Below are 20971 nucleotides of genomic sequence, written 5' to 3'. Positions count from 1 at the left end.
ATACCTGATTACAGGGCTGTTGTGTAAACTAAATAGTATAATATATATCCATGCTGTCCTATTATAAGCCCTCAATTAATGTTAGTTTTCCCTTCTTCCTTAGAAGATGCCAGCCTTATTTATTCTTGACTGTTTTCACACATTAAGATGGACATCAAAGAATAATGCATAAAGCATTTTTGTTTCACTGTTTAGGAATTCACTGAAGTCATAACCATGATTGTTTGCTAAATAAAATATGTGTATAATCAGGCAGTTTGTAATTAGACTAACTCGGAAGTTGTAATTATTGAATGTGTAGGTGTAGTTAACATCCTTCATTTCTGGTAAATGACTTTACTTAGAGGATGTATGTTTATGTGAGCAAGAGGGACTATTTCCTGGAAGGAAACTGTGGTCTCCAGACCTTTATAATAACGTCACCTTTAGTCTTTTTGAAGTCATGAGCATTGTCCTATACAGACTGTTTCCTTCAGGCAGTTTCGTGCAAGTAGTAAATGAAGCCCTATGCGCCTGTTAAAACTTCATAGACTGTCAGTAATATGGAAAAATTGGATGTTTAATCAGGAATGCGAACATGTGTTTCAGGTAGAGAATTCCAAAGATAATGAAGATAGTATTCTACAAAGAGAAATTCCTGCCAGACAGTCTCGACGAAGGTTTCGGAAAATTAACTGTAAAGGAGAACGTCAAACTATTACTGATGATGTGGACATTAACAGCTATCTTTCTGTGAGTATATTTAGGAACATTTCATGGGTATTTCTTAGTTCATATGCAGTATACTTAATTTACATATATATATATTTTAACATCTTTATTGGAGTATAATTGCTTAACAGCGGGGTGTTAGTTTCTGCTTTATAACAAAGTAAATCAGCTATACATATACTTATATCCCCGTATCTCCTCCCTCTTGATTCTCCTTCCCATCTGCTTTATCCCACCCCTCTAGGTGGGCACAAAGCACTGAGCTGATCTCCCTGTGCTATGTGGCTCCTTCCCACTAGCTATCTGTTTTACATTTGGTGTTGTATGTATGTCCATGCCACTCTCTCACTTCATCCCAGCATACCCTTCCCCCTCGCCGTGTCTTCAAGTCCATTCTGTACGTCTGTGTCTTTATTCCTGTCCTACCCCTAGGTTCTTCAGAACCTTTTTTGTTTTTTAACATTCCATATATATGTGTTAGCATACAGTATTTGTTTTTCTCTTTCTGACTTACTTCACTCTGTATAAGACTCTAGGTAAATCCACCTCATTACAAATGACTCAATTCTATTTCTTTTTTTTTTTTTTTTTTTTTTTTGCGGTACGTGGGCCACTTACTGTTGTGGCCTCTCACGTTGCGGAGCACAGGTTCTGGACACGCAGGCTCAGCAGCCATGGCTCACGGGCCTAGCCGCTCCACAGCATGTGGGATCTTCCCGGACTGGGGCACGAACCCACGTCCCCTGCATCGGCAGGTGGACTCTCAACCACTGTGCCACCAGGGAAGCCCCAATGCCCCAATTTTGTTTCTTTTTATGGCTGAGTAATATTCCATTTGTATATATGTGCCACATCTTCTTTATCCATTCATCTGTTGATGGACACTTAGGTTGCTTCCATGACCTGGCCATTGTAAATAGAGCTGCAGTGAACATTGTGGTACATGACTCCTTTTGAATTATGGTTTTCTCAGGGTGTATGCCCAGTAGTGGAATTACTGGGTCATATGGTAGTTCTATTCTTAGTGTTTTAAGGAACCTCCGTACTGTTCTCCATAGTGACTGTATCAATTTATATTCCACCAACAGTGCAAGAGGGTTCCGTTTCTCCACACCCTCTACGGCATTTATTGTTTGTAGATTTTTTGATGATGGCCATTCTGACTGGTGTGAGGTGATACCTCATTTAGTTTTGATTTGCATTTCTCTAATGATTCGTGATGTTGAGCATCCTTTCATGTGTTTGTTGGCAATCTGTATATCTTTTTTGGAGAAATGTCTATTTAGATCTTCTGCCCATTTTTAGATTGGGTTGTTTGTTTTTTTGATATTGAGCTGCTTGTAAATTGTGGAGATTAATCCTTTGTCAGTTGCTTCATTTGCAAATATTTTCTCCCATTCTGAGGGTTGTCTTTTCATCTTGTTTATGTTTTCCTTTTCGTGCAAAAGCTTTTAATTTCATTAGGTCCCATTTTTTTTTTTTTTTTTATTTCCATTTCTCTAGGAGGTGGGTCATAAAGAATCTTGCTGTGATTTATGTCATAGAGTGTTTTGCTTATGTGTTCCTCTAAGAGTTTTAGAGTGTCTGGCCTTACAGTTAGGCCTTTAATCCATTTTGAGTTGATTTTTGTGTATGGTGTTAGGGAGTGTTCTGATTTCATTCTTTTACATGTAGCTGTCCAGTTTTCCCAGCACCACTTACTGAAAAGGCTGTCTTTTCTCCATTGTATCTTCATGCATCCTTTATCAAAGATAAGGCAATCATATGTGCGTGGGTTTATCTCTGGGCTTTCTATCCTGTTCCATTGATCTATATTTCTGTTTTTGTGCCATTGCCATACTGTCTTGATTACTGTAGCTTTGTAGTATAGTCTGAAGTCCGGGAGCCTGATTCCTCCAGCTCCATTTTTCATTCTCAAGATTGCTTTGGCTACTCGGGGTCTTTTGTGTTTCCATACAAACTAAAATTTTTTGTTCTAGTTCTGTGAAAAATGCCATTGGTAGTTTGATAGGGATTGCACTGAATCTGTAGATTGCTTTGGGTAGTATAGCCCTTTTCACAATGTTGATTCCTCCAAACCAAGAACATGTTATATCTCTCCATCTGTTTGTATCATCTTTAATTTCTTTTATCAGTATCTTATAGTTTTCTGCATGCAGGTCTTTTTTCTCCTTAGGTAGGTTTATTCCTAGGTATTTTATTCTTTTTGTTGCAGTGTTAAATGGGAGTGTTTCCTTAATTTCTGTTTCAGATTTTTCATCATTAGTGTATAGGAATGACAGAGATTTCTGTGAATTAATTTTGCATCCTGCTACTTTACCAGATTCATTGATAAGCTCTAGTAGTTTTCTGGTACCATCTTTAGGATTCTCTGTGTATAGTATCATGTCATCTGCAAACAGTGACAGCTTTACTTCTTCTTTTCCAATTTGGATTCCTTTATTTATTCTTCTTCTCTGATTGCTGTGGCTAAAACTTCCAAACCTATGTTGAATAATAGTGGTGAGAGTGGAAAACCTTGTCTTGTTCCTGATCTTAGAGACAATAGTTTCAGTTTTTCACCATTGAAAACGATGTTGGCTGTGGGTTTGTCATATATGGCCTTTATTATGTTGAGGTAAGTTCCCTCTATACCTGCTTTCGGGATGGTTTTTATCATAAATGGGTGTAGAATTTTGTCAAAATCTTTTTCTGCATTTATTGAGATGATCATATGGTTTTTCTCCTTCAGTTTGTTACTGTGGTGTGTCACATTGATTGATTTGCATATATTGAAGAATCCTTGTATTCTGGGATAAACCCCACTTGATCATGGTGTATGATTCTTTTAATGTGCTGTTGGATTCTGTTTGCTAGTATTTTGTTGAGGATTTTTACGTCTATGTTCATCAGTGATATTGGCCTGTGGTTTTCTTTCTTTGTGACATCTTTCTCTGGCTGGGCTATCAGGGTGATGGTGGCCTTGTAGCATGAGTTTGGGAGTGTTCCTCCCTCTGCTATATTTTGGAGGAGTTTGAGAAAGATGGTTGTTAACTCGTCTCTAAATGTTTGATAGAATTCGCCTGTGAAGTCATCTGGTTCTGGGCTTTTGCTTTTTGGTAGATGTTTAATTACAGTCTCAATTTCAGTGCTTGTGATTGGTCTGCTTATATTTTGTTTCTTCTTGGTTCAATCTCGGAAGGTTGTGCTTTTCTAAGAATTTGTCCATTTCTTCCATGTTGTCCATTTTATTGGCATATAGTTCCTTGTAGTAATCTCTCATGATCTTTTGTATTCCTGCAGTGTCCGTTGTTACTTCTCCTTTTTCATTGCTAATTCTGTTGATTTGATTCTTCTGCCTTTTTTTCTTGATGAGTCTGGCTAATGGTTTATCAGGTTTGTTTATCTTCTCAAAGATCCAGCTTTTAGTTTTATTGATCTTTGCTATTGTTTCCTTCATTTCTTTTTCATTTATTTCTGATCTGATCTTTATGATTTCTCTCTTTCTGCTAACTTTGGGGTTTTATTGTTCTTCTTTCTCTCATTGCTTTAGGTGTAAGGTTAGGTTGTTTATTTGAGATGTTTCTTGAGATAGGATTGTATTGCTCTAAACTTCCCTCTTAGAACTGCTTTTGCTGCATCCCATAAGTTTTGGGTTGTCGTGTTTTCATTGTCATTTGTTTCTAGGTATTTTTTTATTTCCTCCTGATTCCTTCAGTGATCTCTTGGTTATTTAGTGTATTGTTTAGCCTCCATGTGTTTATAGTTTTTACAGATTTTTTCTTTCAGGTGACATCTAGTCTCATAGCGTTGTGGTCGGAAAAGATACTTGATACGATTTCAGTTTTCTTAAATTTACCAAGGCTTGATTTGTGACCCAAGATATGATCTATCCTGGAGAATGTTCCATGAGCACTTGAGAAGAAAGTGTATTCTGTTGTTTATGGATGGAATGTCCTATAAATGTCAGTTAAGTCCATCTTGCTTAATGTATCATTTAAAGCTTGTGTTTCCTTATTTATTTTCCTTTTGGATGATCTGTCTGTTGGTGAAAGTGGGGTGTTAAATCCCCTACTATGATTGTGTTACTGTCGATTTCCCCTTTTATGGCTGTTAGCATTTGCCTTATGTATTGAGGTGCTCCTATGTTGGGAGCATAAAAATTTACAATTGTTGTATCTTCTTGGATTGATCATTATCTAGTGTCCTCCTTTTCTCTTGTACTAGTCTTGATTTTAAAGTCTATTTTGTCTGATATGAGAATTGCTACTCCATCTTTCTTTTGATTTCCATTTGCATGGACTGTCTTTTTGCATTCCCTCATTTTTGGTCTGTATGTGTCCCTAGGTCTGAAGTGGGTCTCTTGTAGGCAGCATATATACGGGTCTTGTTTCTGTGTCCATTCAACCAGTCTGTGTCTTTTGGTTGGAGCATTTAATCCATTTACGTTTAAGGTAGTTATCAATCTGTATGTTCCTTTTACCATTTTCTAAATTGTTTTGGGTTTGTTATTGTAGGTGTTTTTCTTCTCTTGTGTTTCCTGCCTAGAGAAGTTCCGTTAGCATTTATTGTAAAGCTGGTTTGGTGGTACTGAAATCTCTTAGCTTTTGATTGTCTGTAAAGGTTTTAATTTCTCCTTTGAATCTGAATGAGATCCTTGCTGGGTAGAGTGATCTTGGTTGTAGGTTTTTCCCTTTCATCACTTTAAATATGTCCTGCCACTCCCTTCTGGCTTGCAGTTTCTGCTGAAAGATCAGCTGTTAAACTTATGGGGATTCCCTTGTATGTTATTTTTTGTTTTTCTCTTGCTGCTTTTAATATTTTTCTTTTCATTTAATTTTTGATAGTTTGATTAATGTGTGTCTTGGTGTGTTTCTCTTTGGATTTATCCTGTATGGGACTCTCTGTGCTTCCTGGACTTGATTGACTCTTTTCTTTCCCATGTTTGGGAAGTTTTCAACTATAATCTCTTCAAATTTTTTCAGTCCCTTTCTTTTTCTCTTCTTCTTCTGGGACCCCTATTATTTGAATGTTGTTGCGTTTAATGTTGTCCCCGAGGTCTCTGAGACTGTCCTCAATTCTTTTCATTGTTTTTTCTTTATTCTGCTCTGTGGTAGTTATTTCTACTGTTTTTTCTTCCAGGTCACTTATCCGTTCTTCTGCCTCAGTTATTCTGCTATTGATTCCATCTATAGTATTTCTAATTTCATTTATTGTGTTGCTCATCGTTGCTTGTTTCATCTTTAGTTCTTCTAGGTCCTTGTTAAATGTTTCTTGCATTTTCTCTATTTCCAAGATTTTGGGTCACCTTTACTGTCATTATTCTGAATTCTTTTTCAGGTAGACTGCCTATTTCCTCTTCATTTGTTAGGTCTGGTGGGTTTTTATCTTGCTCCTTCATCTGCTGTGTGTTTTTCTGTGCTCTGATTTTGCTTATCTTACTCTGTTTGGGTTCTCCTTTTTGCAGGCTGCAGGTTCTTAGTTCCCGTTGTTTTTGGTGTCTGTCCCCAGTGGCAAAAGTTGGTTCAGTGGGTTGTGTAGGCTTCCTGGTGGAGGGGACTAGTGCCTGTTTTCTGGTGGTTGAGGCTAGATCTTGTTTTTCTGGTGGGCAGGTCCACGTCTGGTGGTGTGTTTTGGGGTGTCTGTTGCCTTATTACGATTTTAGGCAGCCTCTCTGCTAATGGGTGGGGTTGTGTTCCTGTCTTGCTAGTTGTTTGGCATAGGGTGTCCAGGACTGTAGCTTGCTGGTGGTTGAGTGGAGCTGGGTCTTCGCGTTGAGATGGAGTACTCTGGGAGAGCTTTCTCCATTTGACATTACGTGGAGCCGGGAGGTCTCTGCTGGACCAATGTCCTGAACTTGGCTTTCCCGCCTCAGAGGCACAGCCCTGATGCCTGGCTGGAGCACCAAGAGCCTTTCATCCACACGGCTCAGAAGAAAAGGGAGAAAAATAGAAAGAAAGAAAGAAAAGAATAAAATAAAATTGAGTTATTAAAATAAAAATTTTAAAGTAATTTAAAAAATGAAGGAAAGAAAGAAGAGAACAACCAAACTGAAAAAGAAATCCAACAATGATAGCAAGCGCTAAAAACTATACTAAAAAAAGGACAGACAGACAGAACCCTGGGACAAATGGCAAATGCAAAGTTATACAGAGAAAATCACATAACGAAGCATTAACATACACGCTCACAAAAAGAGAAAAAGGAAAAAAATATATATATCTTTTGGGAAGTCTCAGGTCTTCTGCCTTTGTTTAGTAGGTGTTCTGTAGGAGTTGTTCCATATGTAGATGTATTTCTCATGTATTTGTGGGGAGGGAGGTGATCTCCCCATCTTACTCCTCCTCCATCTTGAAGGTCCCCTACATATATTTTTGATAATATCAGCACTTGTGGCTCTACATGTAAAATCTGGGGCAGGTAAATATATCTGTATAATTCTTTTAAATACTTATGCTATGTTGAGTTGGGTAGAAATCCTCTTACCAGTGCATGATTTGTTATTGTTTAAATGGTGTAAAAGAATTTTCTTAATGTATCTTTTTAGACATACTTGTGGATTTTCTTAGTTTTTTTGTTGCTTGAATGGTATATGTATGTATTTGAGTCCTGAGAACCCAGGGAAATAGACTCATTGGCAGCTTTTTTTCTCTTATGCGGTAAGGTATACAAAAGAAATAAAAATATGTCAGTTCTTCCCTTGAAGTGTGGGTCAGTGATACCTACTGTGTGCCAGTGCAGAAATATATCCAAGTGTTAAAGGTACATTTTCACATGCAAATATTGAAAAAGAAGATGATGAAATAAATAACTTTCGTGACAGCGGAAGAAACATGAGCTTTTTCTTCAGAAGTCTTTTTTTTTTTTTCCCACACACACACTGTATTTTATTTTTACAAGAGATAAACTGACACCAAGCATTGTAAATGGATGACCACAGCAAAGGCAACAATGACTGCAATTACCAAACACGAAACACACTCATACTATATCATAATATTGACATTCAGTCCAGTAATCCTCTACTGTAACACCTCCTTTAGTTTGCAGTGAAAATTGATTTGTATATTTTTTGCCTGTGAATCCTTGTGGGGTTTTTTTTTTTATTCAAAGAGAAAGTCACAAAGATTATAATCATCCTCATCAGTTCACTCAGTCCCATGTAATTAATTTTTTTCCATCTTGGTCTTTTGTTAGCACTTTTATGGATTCATCAGTTTTCCATTAGAGTTCTGAAAATGCTTATTCATTTAGTTCAGCAGTATGGTCAGTTACCAGAAACCTGTACTTGTCAGTCTTTTCCATGAATTCCTTGAAGATGAAACCCTTTTATAGGAACATTTTTGCAAAAGCAACTGAGTACACCCGGAACTGTCTGTAAATGACAAAAGACTTAAAAATGACCATGGTTAAAGATTTGATGAAAGTTCATAATAATGCAATTGACAAGGAAATTTAGTTATTTCTGAGATATACATTTTAAAGTAATACCTAGAATTATGACTTATAACATTATACCAGAACATATAAGATTTTTAGAAATTTCATGTAATGTTTGAAGCATTTATATTAACATATTTCCATACAAATAACCCAAAGAAAGTTTAGTATTAGTTGTTTTGTTTGTTTTTTTATACTGCAGGTTCTTATTAGTCTTCAGTTTTATAAACATCAGTGTATACATGTCAGTCCCAATCGCCCAATTCAGCACACCACCATCCCCACCCCACCACAGTTTTCTCCCCTTGGTGTCCATACGTTTGTTCTCTACATGTGTGTCTCAACTTCTGCCCTCCAAACCGGTTCATCTGTACCATTTTTCTAGGTTCCACATACATGCGTTGATATACGCTATTTGTTTTCCTCTTTCTGACTTAATTCACTCTGTATGACAGTCTCTAGGTCCATCCACGTCTCAACAAATGACTCAATTTCATTCTTTTTTATGGCTTAGATTATTCCATTGTGTATATGTACCACAACTTCTTTATCCATTCGTCTGTCGATGGGCATTTAGGTTGCTTCCATGACCTGGCTTTTGTAAATAGTGCTGCAATGAACATTGGGGTGCATGTGTCTTTTTGAATTAATGTTTTCTCTGGGTATATGCCCAGTAGTGGGATTGCTGGATCATATGGTAATTCTATGTTTAGTTTTTTAAGGAATCTCCATACTGTTCTCCATAGTGGCTGTATCAATTTACGTTCCCACCAGCAGTGCCAGAGGGTTCCCTTTTCTCCACACCCTCTCTCTCATTTGTTGTTTGTAGGTTTTCTGATGATGCCCATTCTAACTGGTGTGAGGTGATACCTCATTGTAGTTTTGGCTTGCATTTCTCTAATAATTAGTGATGTTGAGCAGCTCTTCATGTGCTTCTGGGCCATCTGTATGTCTTCTTTGGAGAAATGTCTAGTTAGGTCTTCTGCCTCTTCAGAAGTCTTTAATTTTGTAATTCAACTACTGAGAAGTAGTTGAATCAAGAAGTAAGGATAGGCTAATAAAGAATAAATCCAGGTGTATTTTATAAGTTTTCAAAGGAGTCATGATCCCCCAAAATATACAAACAGTCTAGAGATTGATGGCAGCCAAATTCCCAAGGGTGTGTTTAGTTCTGTTGTTTGTCAGAAACAGAAAATTCATTCATTCCATGTTAGGAATAAAGAGGATTATTTAGGGAGTTGTTTGTATTAGAATAAGCGTTAAATTTAAGCAGCTCTTAGGAGTTAGTTACATTTGCCTAATTTCATTGACTGAGCACATTCTGTTTCTGACATGAAACAATAACATATGAGATGGTCCTCAAATTTTTAATTACATAAAGTTCATTTCCTTTTTTTATTATTTAATGATTTCTTTATTTTTTGGCCATGCTTTAAGGCTTGTAGGATCTTAGTTCTGTGGCCAGGGATTGAACCGAGGCCGATGGCAGTGAAAGTGCCGAGTCCTAACCACTGGGGTGTCAGGGAATTCCCACTTTTTCTTTTTATATAGTAAATTTCCCTGTCACTAATTAATTTAAGCTAATTTAAGTTTTGCCTTATTACACAAATGAAACTTGTCTATTTTTTAAAAAGTAAAAGTTGGTTAGTTCAGTTCCATCACTCAGTTATGTATACCACTGATGACATTTTGTATATTCTTGGATAAAACGGTTTTCAACATGTAGGTAGATATGTAAGCTTTTTGGCTAACTTCATAAAGCTTAAATATATGATCTGATTTGTAACTTTTAAAGACTTATGTATATAATGTGAACATCTTTGAATGTTACTTTTCTTTTAACAACATTTTTCTCAATAGTGTTGTGGTACTCCATTGTAAGAATTGCCATAATTTATTTACTCGGTTCCCAGTATTTGGTCATATAGATTTTCCTAGTTTTTTGTTATTTTTCTAAAATAAAGTGCTAAGTAATTTTGTGGTTATATATGCCCTTATCTTGGTTTCTTTAGAAAAAATTCTAAGTTGAATTGCTTAATTAAAGTATCTTTAATTTTACTATTTGGTTCTCCTTGTATAAGGCAGAATGCATAGTTTGTGTGTGTGTATTGATTACTTGCTTACTCTAGTCTCAACTGTAGTGTGTTCTTTTCTCAAATTTTTTTACTGTCATGTCATGAAGTCTAGCCAGATTCCATATTTTCTCTTGGTAGCTGTGGGTTGTCCTCTCTAGGATATACTGGTTTCCTGATTGGACCAGAAAGCAATAGGCACACTACTTGGTATTCTTTCCATTTGATGACTCTGAGTGTGGCATTTTCACATGTAAAGGCTTGATTAGCTAGTTTTAAGTGGTTATCTTACTGAATACTGTCAGAGATTTGGCAGCTCATGGGAAGGGGAGGACTAAGTTGATTCCACATAGACAAAACTGACTTTTTAACTATTAGACGGCGTTAGAGAATGATATTTGGTCATGTTACTTGCATATGCTGTTTCTTAAAGTACTAGGGTTTTGTTTTGTTTTTCTTCTGAAAGGGATATGTTTCAGGCAACTTAGAAAATGCAGCATTAAGATGTTTTACTTTACTTTTGCCAAATTTCTACATATTCATAGTTAATCTAGATAAGGTAGTATAGCAAAAATCTTTTTCTTTTTTTCATTTATTTTATACTATATTAGTTTCAGGTGTACAGCAAAATGATTCAGTTATTTTTTTCAGATTATATTCCATTATAGGTTATTACAAGATAGTATAATTCCCTGTGCTATACAGTAAATCCTTGTTGCTTATCTATTTTATGTAGAGTAGTTGTATCTGTTATTCATACTGCTAATTTGTTCCTCCCTTGACCCAGGGCCCTGGTCCCTTTGGTAACCTTAAATTTGTTTTCTATGTCTATGAGTCTGTTTCTGTTTTGCCTATAGATTCATTTGTATTATTTTTAGATTCCACAGGTAAGTGATATCATTTAATATTTGTCTTTCTCTGACTTACTTCACTCAGTATAATATTCTATAGGTCCATCCCTGTTGCTGCAAATAGCAATACTTCATTCCTTTTTATGACTGAGTAATATTCTCTTTTATCTATCTATCTATGTCACATCTTCTTAACCAGTCATCTGTTGATGGCTATTGGGGTTGTTTCCATGTCTTGGCTATTGTAAGTAGTGCTGCTATGAACATTAGGGTGCATATATCTTTTAAAATTAGAGTTTTGTCCTTTCTAGATATATGCCCAGGAGTGGGATTTCAGGATCATATGGTAGCTCTATTTTTAGTTTTTTAAGGAACCTCCATATTGTTTTCCATAGTGGCTGCACCAATTTACATTCCCACCAACTGTGTACTAGGGTTCCCTTTTCTCTACACCCTTTCCAGCATTTATTATTTGTAGACTTTTTCAGGATAGCCATTCTGATTGGTGTGAGGTGATACTTCATTGTAGTTGTTTTTTTTTTCTTTTTCTTTATCTATTTTATTTATTTATTTTTGGCTGTGTTGGGTCTTTGTTGCTGCATGTGGTCTTTCTCTAGTTGCAGCAAGTGGGGGCTACCCTTTGCTGTGGTGCGTGGGCTTCTCATTGCGCTGGCTTCTCTTGTGGAGTACAGGCCCTAGACCCTTGGGCTTCCGTAGTTGCAGCACGCGAGCTCAATAGTTGTGGCTTGCGGGCTCTAGAGCACAGGCTCAGTAGTTGTGGCTCATGGACTTAGTTGCTCTGTGGCATGTGGGATCTTCCTGGACCAGGGCACAAACCTGTGTCCCCTGCATTGACAGGCGGATTCTTAACCGCTGCGCCACCAGGGAATCCCTTCATTGTAGTTTTGATTTGCGTTTCTCTAATAATCAGCAATGTTGAGCATCTTTTCGTGTGCCTGTTGGCCATCTCTATGTCTTGTTTGGAGAAATATCTGTTTAGGTCTTCTGCCCATGTTTTGATTTTTTTTTTTTTTTTCATACTGAGTTGTATGAGCTGTTTGTATATTTTGGACATTAACCCCTTGTTGGTCACATCATTTGCAGATATTTTTCTCCCATTCCGTAGGTTGTCTTTTTGTTTTGTTGATGGCTCCCTTTGCTGTGCAAAAGCTTTTGTGTTTAATTAGGTTTCATATGTTTATTTTTGCTTTTATTTCTTTTGCCTTTGGAGTTTGATCTAAGTAAACATTGCTATGATTATGTCACAGAATGTTCTGCCTATATTCTCTTCTGGGAGTTTCATGGTGTCATGTCTTATATCAAGGTCTTTAAACCATTTTGAGTTTATTTTTGTATATGATGTGAGGGAGTGTTCTGATTTCACTGATATACTTGTAGCTATCTAGCTTTTCTCTTCACCTCTTGCTGAAGAGACTGTCTTTTCTCCATTGTATATTCTTGCCTCCTTTATTGTAGATTAATTGACAATAGTTGTGTGGGTTTATTTCCGGGCACTCAGTTCTGTTCCATTGATCTGTATGTCTCTTTTTGTGCCAACACCATGCTGTTTTTATTACTACAGCTTTGTAGTATAGTCTGAAGTCTGGAAGGGTTATGCCTCCAGCTTTGTTCTTTTTCCTCAGGATTGCTTTGGCATTTTGGGTCTTCTCTGGTTCCATATAAATTTTAGGATTATTTGTTCTAGTTCTGTGAAAAATGTCATAGGTATTTTGATAGGGATTGCATTAAATCTGTAGATTGCTTTGGATAGTATGGCCATTTTAACAGTATTAGTTCTTCCAATCTAAGAGAATGGGATATCTTTCCATTTCTTTGTATCATCTTCAGTTTCCTTTGTCAGTGTTTTATAGTTTTCAGTGTATATGTCTTTCACCTCCTTGGTTAAGTCTTAGGTATTTTACTTTTTTTGACACAACTTTAAATAGAATTTTTTTTTGTTTGTTTTTTACTTTCTGATATTTCATTATTAGCGTAAAGAAATGCAACAGATTTCTGTATATTAATCTTGTATCCAGCTACCTTGCCAAATTCATTTATTAGTTCTAATAGGGTTTGTGTGTGGAGAGTTTAGGGTTCTTAATAGAGAGTATCATGTCATCGGCAAATAGTGACAGTTTTACCTCTTTCCTTCCAATTTGGACACGTTTTATTTCTTTTTCTCGTCTCATTGCTGTGGCTAGGACTTCCAGTAGTATGTTGACAAGAAGGGGTGAGTGGGCATCCTTTTCTTATTCCTGAATTTAGTGGGAAGGCTTTCAGCTCTTCACTGTTGAGTATGATGTTGTCTGTGGGTTTGTTGTAAATGGCTTTTATTACGTTGATATATTCCATCTATACCCACTTTGGTGAGTTTTTTCATGAATGGATGTTGAATTTTGTCAAATGCTTTTTCTTTTTTTTTTTTTTTTTTTGCAGTACACGGGCCTCTCCCGTTGCGGAGCGCAGGCTTAGTAGCCATGGCTCACAGGCCCAGCCACTCCGTGGCATGTGGGATCCCCCCAGACCGGGGCATGAACCCACATCCCCTGCATTGGCAGGTGGACTCCCAACCACTGCGCCACCAGGGAAGCCCATTAAATGCTTTCTCTGCATCAATTGAGATGATCATGTGGGTTTTTTCTCTCCTTTTTTTAGCGTGGTATATCACATTGATTTGTGTGTGTTGAATCATTGTTGAAACCCTGGAATGAATCCAACTTGATCATTGTGTATGATCCTTTTTATGTATTGTTGGATTTTGTTTGCTAATATTTTGTTGAGGATTTTTACATCTGTATTCATCAAGGATATTGGCCTGTAATTTTCTTTTTCTGTGGCATCTGTATCTGGTTTTGAATCAGCATGATGGTGGCTTAACACAGTGAATTTGGGCATGTTCCTTCCTCTTCTGTTTTGGAATAGTTAGAGAAGGATGGGTATAAGTTCTAGTAGCAAAAATCTTAAGTAGTACTTGTGAAAGCATGCAGTAGATAATTGGTTTTATGACTACTATAAGGATCTTTGTTTCTTTCATTCTACTGTCTTGTTTTTGTTTATTTTTGGCTGCATTGGGTCTTCATTACTGTACGTGGGCTTTCTCTAGTTGCTGCAAGCAGGGGCTACTCTTTGTTGAGGTACGCAGGCTTCTCCTTGTGGTGGTTTCTCTTGTTGCGGAGCACGGGCTCTAGGCGCGTGTGCTTCAGTAGTTGTGGCTCATGGGCTCAGTAGTTGTGGCTTGTGGGCTCTAGAGCACAGGGTCAGTAGTTGTGGTACACGGGCTTAGTTGCTCCGCGGCATGTAGGATCTTCCTGGACCAGGGCTTGAACCCATGTCTCCTGCATTGGCAGATGGATTCTTAACCACTGTGCCACCAGGCAAGTCCCTCATTCTACTGTCAGCAGTTCAGAGAGATCAGGAGAATCATTACTTTAGATAGCAGTGGAAATCTGACATTTTCTTTTTTCATTTGGAAACCATCATCAACTTTTTCTTGCTAGAATGCTGAAAGTCAAAAATTCTTAAAGATGTACAGAATATTTCATTAATATAGTTTTCTTTATCTTAATTATTATTAATCCAAACCTGTACATCAAGATTTTGTGAACATTAAAATTTTTGCATGTTTTTCAGAGTTACTTTCTAAGTGAATGCCTAGAACGATTGAAAAAAATGATTTATTCTTATGAAATATTTTCATAGTTTTGTCATATACATTGCTTTGTATAAGGATGAGAACCACAGTCTCAATGTGAAAGGTTTTTTTTTTGTTGTTAAAAAGAGCAGTTCTACTGTATAACAGTAATAACATTCTTAAAACTCCTTTGGGTATTGCTCTCAGAGCTGGCAACAGATTTAAATGTCTTCGAATATTCTCTGTGATTTCAGAGTTTCGATCTTTGGGGAGGATGTATTTGATATTTCAAAATAGCATAAAGGTGATAGGGAGCAATATTCAGTGAATAGGATGGGTAATTAAGCCAAGTAAAAATAGTCTAGTATTTAGATGAGCCATCTGTCTAAATCCTTCCTTCACTTACTCTGTGATTGGGACATTTCACCTAAACAATCAGTGCTTTGGTTGCTTTACCTCTAAAAATGAGGATGGTAATATTGCGTCTGCCTGTCTTCCATGATGGTTGCTGATAGAACATGTGTGCACACTCAAGGTCTAATCAGTTAATGATATCTATAGAGTCTTCCACTCAAATGTTTGTGCCCTCCTCTCAATTTCCCCATGTCATTTCCTTAGTGTTCACTGCCATTCTTTTTAGAAATGCTGTAGTAGCATCTCCCACACTCCCAGCCAGCTTTCATTGTAAAAGCAATATTTTTTCATTTTAAGAACTTTGGGGAATATTTTTTAATTGAAAAGTGTTATATAATCTCTACATTTAAAAATATCTGCTTAATCATTTTATTTGATTTTAAGATTTGTGTTTCTCTTCTCTCTGATGCCTCTACTCCTATTCCTTACATCTTATTCCTTACATCTTCCCCTATCCGCTGCCTCCAGCTAATTCATTCATTTTACTTCTGTCAGTCCTAAAAGAATCTTTTAACAATGTTATTTCTTTTAAGCTCTTAAATCTTTTCATTGCCAAACACCACCTATCAGAAATTCTAATGATCTAGCATATTTATCTGGCATATAGTCTAAACCAGTTCTGTCCAATAGAACTTTCTATAATGAGGAAATGTTTTATATCTGTGGTTTCCAAATGATAGTAACCAGCCACACGTGGCTACTGAGCACTTAAAATGTAGCTGGTATGACTAAGGATTTTAATTGAAAATTAAAAATTTTAATTTAAATAATTTATATCAACTCATGGGAGGAATCTATGATTTTTTCTTGGTAGGGTTAGGTACACATCTCTACATTCCTGTAATATCCCATGCATATACCTGTGACTATTCGTTATATTACATTGTAATTTTTTATTCAAATGTCTGTCTCTCTCATCAGAGTGTACATGCCTTGAAAATGTGAACCATCATCCGTATATCCTCAGAGTGTATTGCCTGTTAAAGAAGCTAGAGTGCCTGTTTTTTTTATAAACTTGTTTAGGTTCTTGTGTAACTTTGGGCAAGTTGTGTGACATTTCTAAGTTTGTTTTATATATATGAAAGGCTCTGCTCGGTGTTTGGTGCCTTGAAAAAACATCCAGTAGTGTCAGCAGCTTCTATTCCTGTTGTTATTGAAATACTCAAAAAACCTTTGTTCCTGTTGCTAACAAAACAATTTTATTATTTATCTATTTCTGGTTATTAAAACGTGTTTACCACAATATGTGTATATGTTAAGATAATTGAAAAATGTAAGCTAAAGAATCAGACAAAGGGAGAATAAAGGTAGGAATGATAAAATCAAGCAGGCAACAATCAGCCAACTATGCCCTTTCCAGTTTTCTTGTAGCCTATACTCACAATGGCTCACTTTAAACAAAGCAGTTTCTTTGTTCAACCCTACAAGGTAGAGTGGTTATAAAATGAATATGAAAGTCACTGAATGAGTTGCTTTACTATATATAATAATAAGTGACTAGAAGCCAGTTAAATGATGACAGGAGATGTCTGCCAGAAACTGATGACTGGTTTTGGAATTATTGCCTTGAAGACCTTCTTTCTTTTAGTAATTGGCAAAGTCAGTAGTTTAGCTCAGGTGTCTTAAAATGTAGTTTGCAAACAGTCCACAGGGCATGGGAAGAAAATAGTAGAGTTTATATGTACTGTTATCTTTTTAAGTTTCTGTGGATTTTTGTGTGTATTTCATAATGAACACAAAATACTTTTGCTCGTAGTACATGTATTAATTTATAAATAAATTATGTATCTTAGAAATACAACTCAAAAATATTTAGTTTTTAAAGTATTGAGATTATATGATATATAAATCCCTTTGTCATCTGGCCCCAGTCTACCTGTTCACCCTTCTGGCCCCATAAGGGTGCTCTGGCCAATTTTGTTTATGTCTTTAAAGATCCGGCTCTTAGTGTCATTGATCTTTTCAATTGTCTTTTAGTCTCTATTTCATTTATTTGCACTATGATCTTCTCCTGCCATGTCCTCCTGACAAAGTCCTGCTCAACTCCTAAGAGTCCATTCATCCATGAACTCTTTGGAGAAGCCTCCCCTAACACTTACTGTTTGTAGAGTGCTCTTCTCATTGATCCCATAAGATGTTACACATACTTACATGCAGTGTGCTCATATAATCATGCCCTGTTCTGAAGATAGCAGAAAATAAAATTAACAATTTACTTAAGAATTTCTTAAATGTCTGTATTTTTTATAGAAAGTTGATTTGTGTTTTAAATAGCGTACAATGGTGAACATTTTTCATATGTAGTGAGTTGAAGTTTTAATATTGGTATATACGTAAGGTTAAATGGTAAAAATAAGCCAGGACCAGTAAGGGGGAAGTGTTTTGGTTTCACAAAGGTCAGGCAACAAGTATGCCTTTATTTAACTTGAAATGCATCTCTAGATTATCAGACAACATTCATCCTTGGTCATTTTATGGAAACATTGATCCAAATATAAATCTGGACATTCTTTAAAGGTTTAAAAAATATTGTTGGTGTTTAGGTACTTCAGTTATGAAGTTATAGTTCTTCTCATTGATATCTCCTTTCTTCTTCTGCTATATATATTTTTTTTAATACATTTATTTATTTATTTATTTATGGCTGTGTTGGGTCTTCGTTTCTGTGCGAGGGCTTTCTCTAGTGGCAAGCGGAGGCCACTCTTCATCGCGGTGTGGGGGCCACTCCTCATTGCGGTGCACGGGCCTCTCACTGTCGCGGCCTCTCTTGTTGCAGAGCACAGGCTCCAGACGCGCAGGCTCAGTAGTTGTGGCTCACGGGCCCAGTTGCTCCGCGGCATGTGGGATCTTCCCAGACCAGGGCTCAAACCCGTGTCCCCTGCATTGGCAGGCAGATTCTCAACCACTGCGCCACCAGGGAAGCCCCTTCTGCTATATTTTTGAACAACAAACAGTCTGGGTGTTTGATGTGCTGTTATTGGCTCTTAATTAGATCCCACATTCCTCAGTAGACTAAATCTTAATTTTTTTTTTTTTCTTGTTCCTTATGTCACCTATGGTGCTTTTTACATTCTCAAGCACAGGATAATCTACTACCCTTCTTCCTCTTTTTCTCCATCATAGCACCTGCACAAAAGTGGACCCAGCCAACTCTTCCCAAGGGACACCTGGAAAGAGGGATTTCCATGGCAGCATCATGGGTCATGATTTTAAATTTGGAGGGCTTCCTTTTGCTCACCCTTCTTTACATGTGTTCTTCCTACACAGTTCATTGTTCTGGCATAGTATGGCAGGTGGTGAGCATGGTGTGACACTCTAGAATCTACTGTTTGATTTTAGGCTCACAAATTACTAATGCAACAAGCATCTCTTTCTCTTTGCTTCTTCTATGATTGTGCCTTATGTTCCCTGCTCTCCTCCAGCGCTCCATGTTTTGTTTGGATTTAGTGCGTACAGAGAGAGATTAAGACGTTTGTCCGTACAGCTGAGTAAGAATTCAAGTGTGGTTGCTGAGATCACCTCATGGGTCGTGTCTTAGTCCGTTCAGGCTGCTCTAACAAAGTACCACAGACCAAGTGGCTTATAAACAACAGAACTTTTATTTCTCACAGTTCTGTAGGCCAGAAGGCCAAGATCATGGTACCAGCAGCCAGCATGCCCCAGGTCCTGGTAAAGGCCCTCTTCTGGATTGTAGACTGCTTACCTCTTGCTGTCTGCTCACATGGTGGAAAGGACTAGGGAGCTCTGTGGAGCCTCTTTTATAAGGGCACTAATCCCAGTCATGAGAGCTCCTTCCTTATGACTTGATCACCTTCCATAGGCCCCACCTTCTAATACCATCACCTTGGGGATTAGAATTTCAACATACGAAATTTGCAGGAACACAGACCTTCATAGCAGCATCTCAACATTTGTCTCAGGACAACCCATTTGAACTTCCAAAGAAACTAGGTGCAAATAAGTTAAATCCTTGATATGGGCAGGTTTATAAGAGCCAGATTCCTCAGTTTGATGTGATAGAGTAGACATTAAACTAGGAATCGGATGATACGCATTCCTTTTCAATTTCAAGCGCTAATTTGCAATGTTAAGGAATATTTAAGACCCTCAGTCCCTGCGTCATGTGGCGGAATTGAACTAGCTACCAAGTCCCTTTTAACTGTGGACTGCCAACCCCTGCTGTGTCCACATGGTAGAACAGGGCTAGGAATCTCTCTGGGGCATTTTTTATATGGGCATTAATCCCAGTTCCAGAGCCCTCATGACCTAATCACCTCCCAAAGGCCCCACCTCCTAATACCATCGTTTTGCAGATTAGATTTTAACATAGGAATTTTGGGGGTGGGGGGCGACACAAACCTTCAGACCATAGCAGACCACCAGTAAGCAAATAATTTAAACATTTATTCAAGTCAAAATGGAGGAGGTGTGCACACTCTTGTTGCATATATTATCAGAATTTCAAGTTTGGACTGCTAAAGTCACAGTCACTGATTGATAAACCGTCAACAGTGTGAAGTTTATTTGTGCACTTGATGGATCCTGATTATTTTAAATTATATTTTGTGTCTGATAAATACTTGTAGAATGAAAGGATGAGTGAGTACACAATCTTCTATTACTTCTAAAGTAAAGAAGATTGTGTATCTGGAAGCTTTGCCAATCTTATTTGTGTATAAGACAGTGAGTGTTGATCAGACTGCTACTGAGAAATTTGGAGCCCAGCCTCTGAGAATCTGCAGCTTTTCAGTGTTGCTTGTCCTCTCACCCTATTTACAGGCCATAGTGCTCTGGACAGATATGTTCTTTATTGTGCTTTATACCTTAAAATCAGAAGAGAACTTTTCTCCTTTTATTCATGTGTGTCTAGCATCTCCTGGGAGAATTCTTCTCATTTGTCTTCTGGGAAATAATTTAGAATTCTCAATAGAAGGTTCTTGTACCTAGTTACAGGGTCATGAGTCCACAAATGGACAGAGAAAAAGCAGAGGGGTGTAATTGTAAACAATCTAAGTAGGACAAATGCCTGCCTAGAGCAGATTAAAAAAATGTTTGTGTGTGAAAAAAAATGTTCCTTAGAGTAATGTAGAAAAATATAGAAGAATATTAAGAAGGAAATGCTGTAATCCTCAAAACCAGAGATAGCTAGTGTGGCTAATGATTTTTAAATGCATGTATCTCGATTAAATCATTGAGATCTTTTTTAATTTAGATAATGCTGAATATTTATTTATCCTGCCTTTCTACTTCTCATGCAATTAAATTTTTCCCTGAACATTATTTTTAATATTACTAACAAAGTATTCTCATGCAGTTTCCAATTTATCTCCTATTACAACTTGTATGAATATATCTGTATGTGACTTTGATTTTTTCCCTTAAGATTGATCCCTAGGGTGTGAAAATTATTTTTCATAAGGTATGAAAATTATTTTTAACGCTCTACATAAGTACTGCTAACTTCTAAGTAGTCATCTTCAAAAATTGTTTTTATCATTCACTCTGTGTGAGCTTCAGGAGTGTTGGGAAGAGGGCAGGGGCATGCCCTCTGGTTGTCTGGGACGATTCTCCCTCGCTTAAAGGTGACACTGATTCATATGGATCTGCCCAGGGAACCAGAATAGGAAAGATTTTTATCATACGTGAAACACTTTACAGAAAGCTCTTTTGAAGATCGTTTGAAACAACTCTGATACTAATGTATATACCAGTGGCCTAAGACAGTGATTTTTGAGAGCATTCCAGATGGAAGGGGAATAACTACTCAAACATTTCAAACAGATTAATGCTGATTGTTACTGCCTTTTAATTTGATTTGTTACCTGTTCAGTAACTAGGCATTTAGCTTTTATAGTACTAGAAAATGCAGTATT

The 20971-nt window shown here is 37.0% G+C and overlaps 1 protein-coding gene across 4 annotated transcripts in view; it reads left to right on the top strand.

The window, feature by feature from the left end:
- Nucleotides 1-20971, top strand: part of RAPGEF6 (Rap guanine nucleotide exchange factor 6) — a 221043-nt gene that overhangs the window by 79327 nt on the left and 120745 nt on the right. For all 4 annotated transcript variants that reach the window (XM_029219185.1, XM_029219186.1, XM_029219187.1 and 1 more), the window contains one exon: nt 589-732. In XM_029219185.1, the coding sequence (XP_029075018.1) occupies nt 589-732 (144 nt within the window). The remainder of the gene's footprint in view (nt 1-588; nt 733-20971) is intronic.

Source organism: Monodon monoceros, unplaced genomic scaffold (assembly GCF_005190385.1).
Source record: "Monodon monoceros isolate NGI ecotype Baffin Bay Population unplaced genomic scaffold, NGI_Narwhal_1 Super_Scaffold_12, whole genome shotgun sequence".
Classification (NCBI taxonomy): Eukaryota; Metazoa; Chordata; class Mammalia; order Artiodactyla; family Monodontidae; genus Monodon; species Monodon monoceros.
Note: the sequence above shows the minus strand (reverse complement) of the source record. Positions and strands in the feature narration are given on the sequence as shown.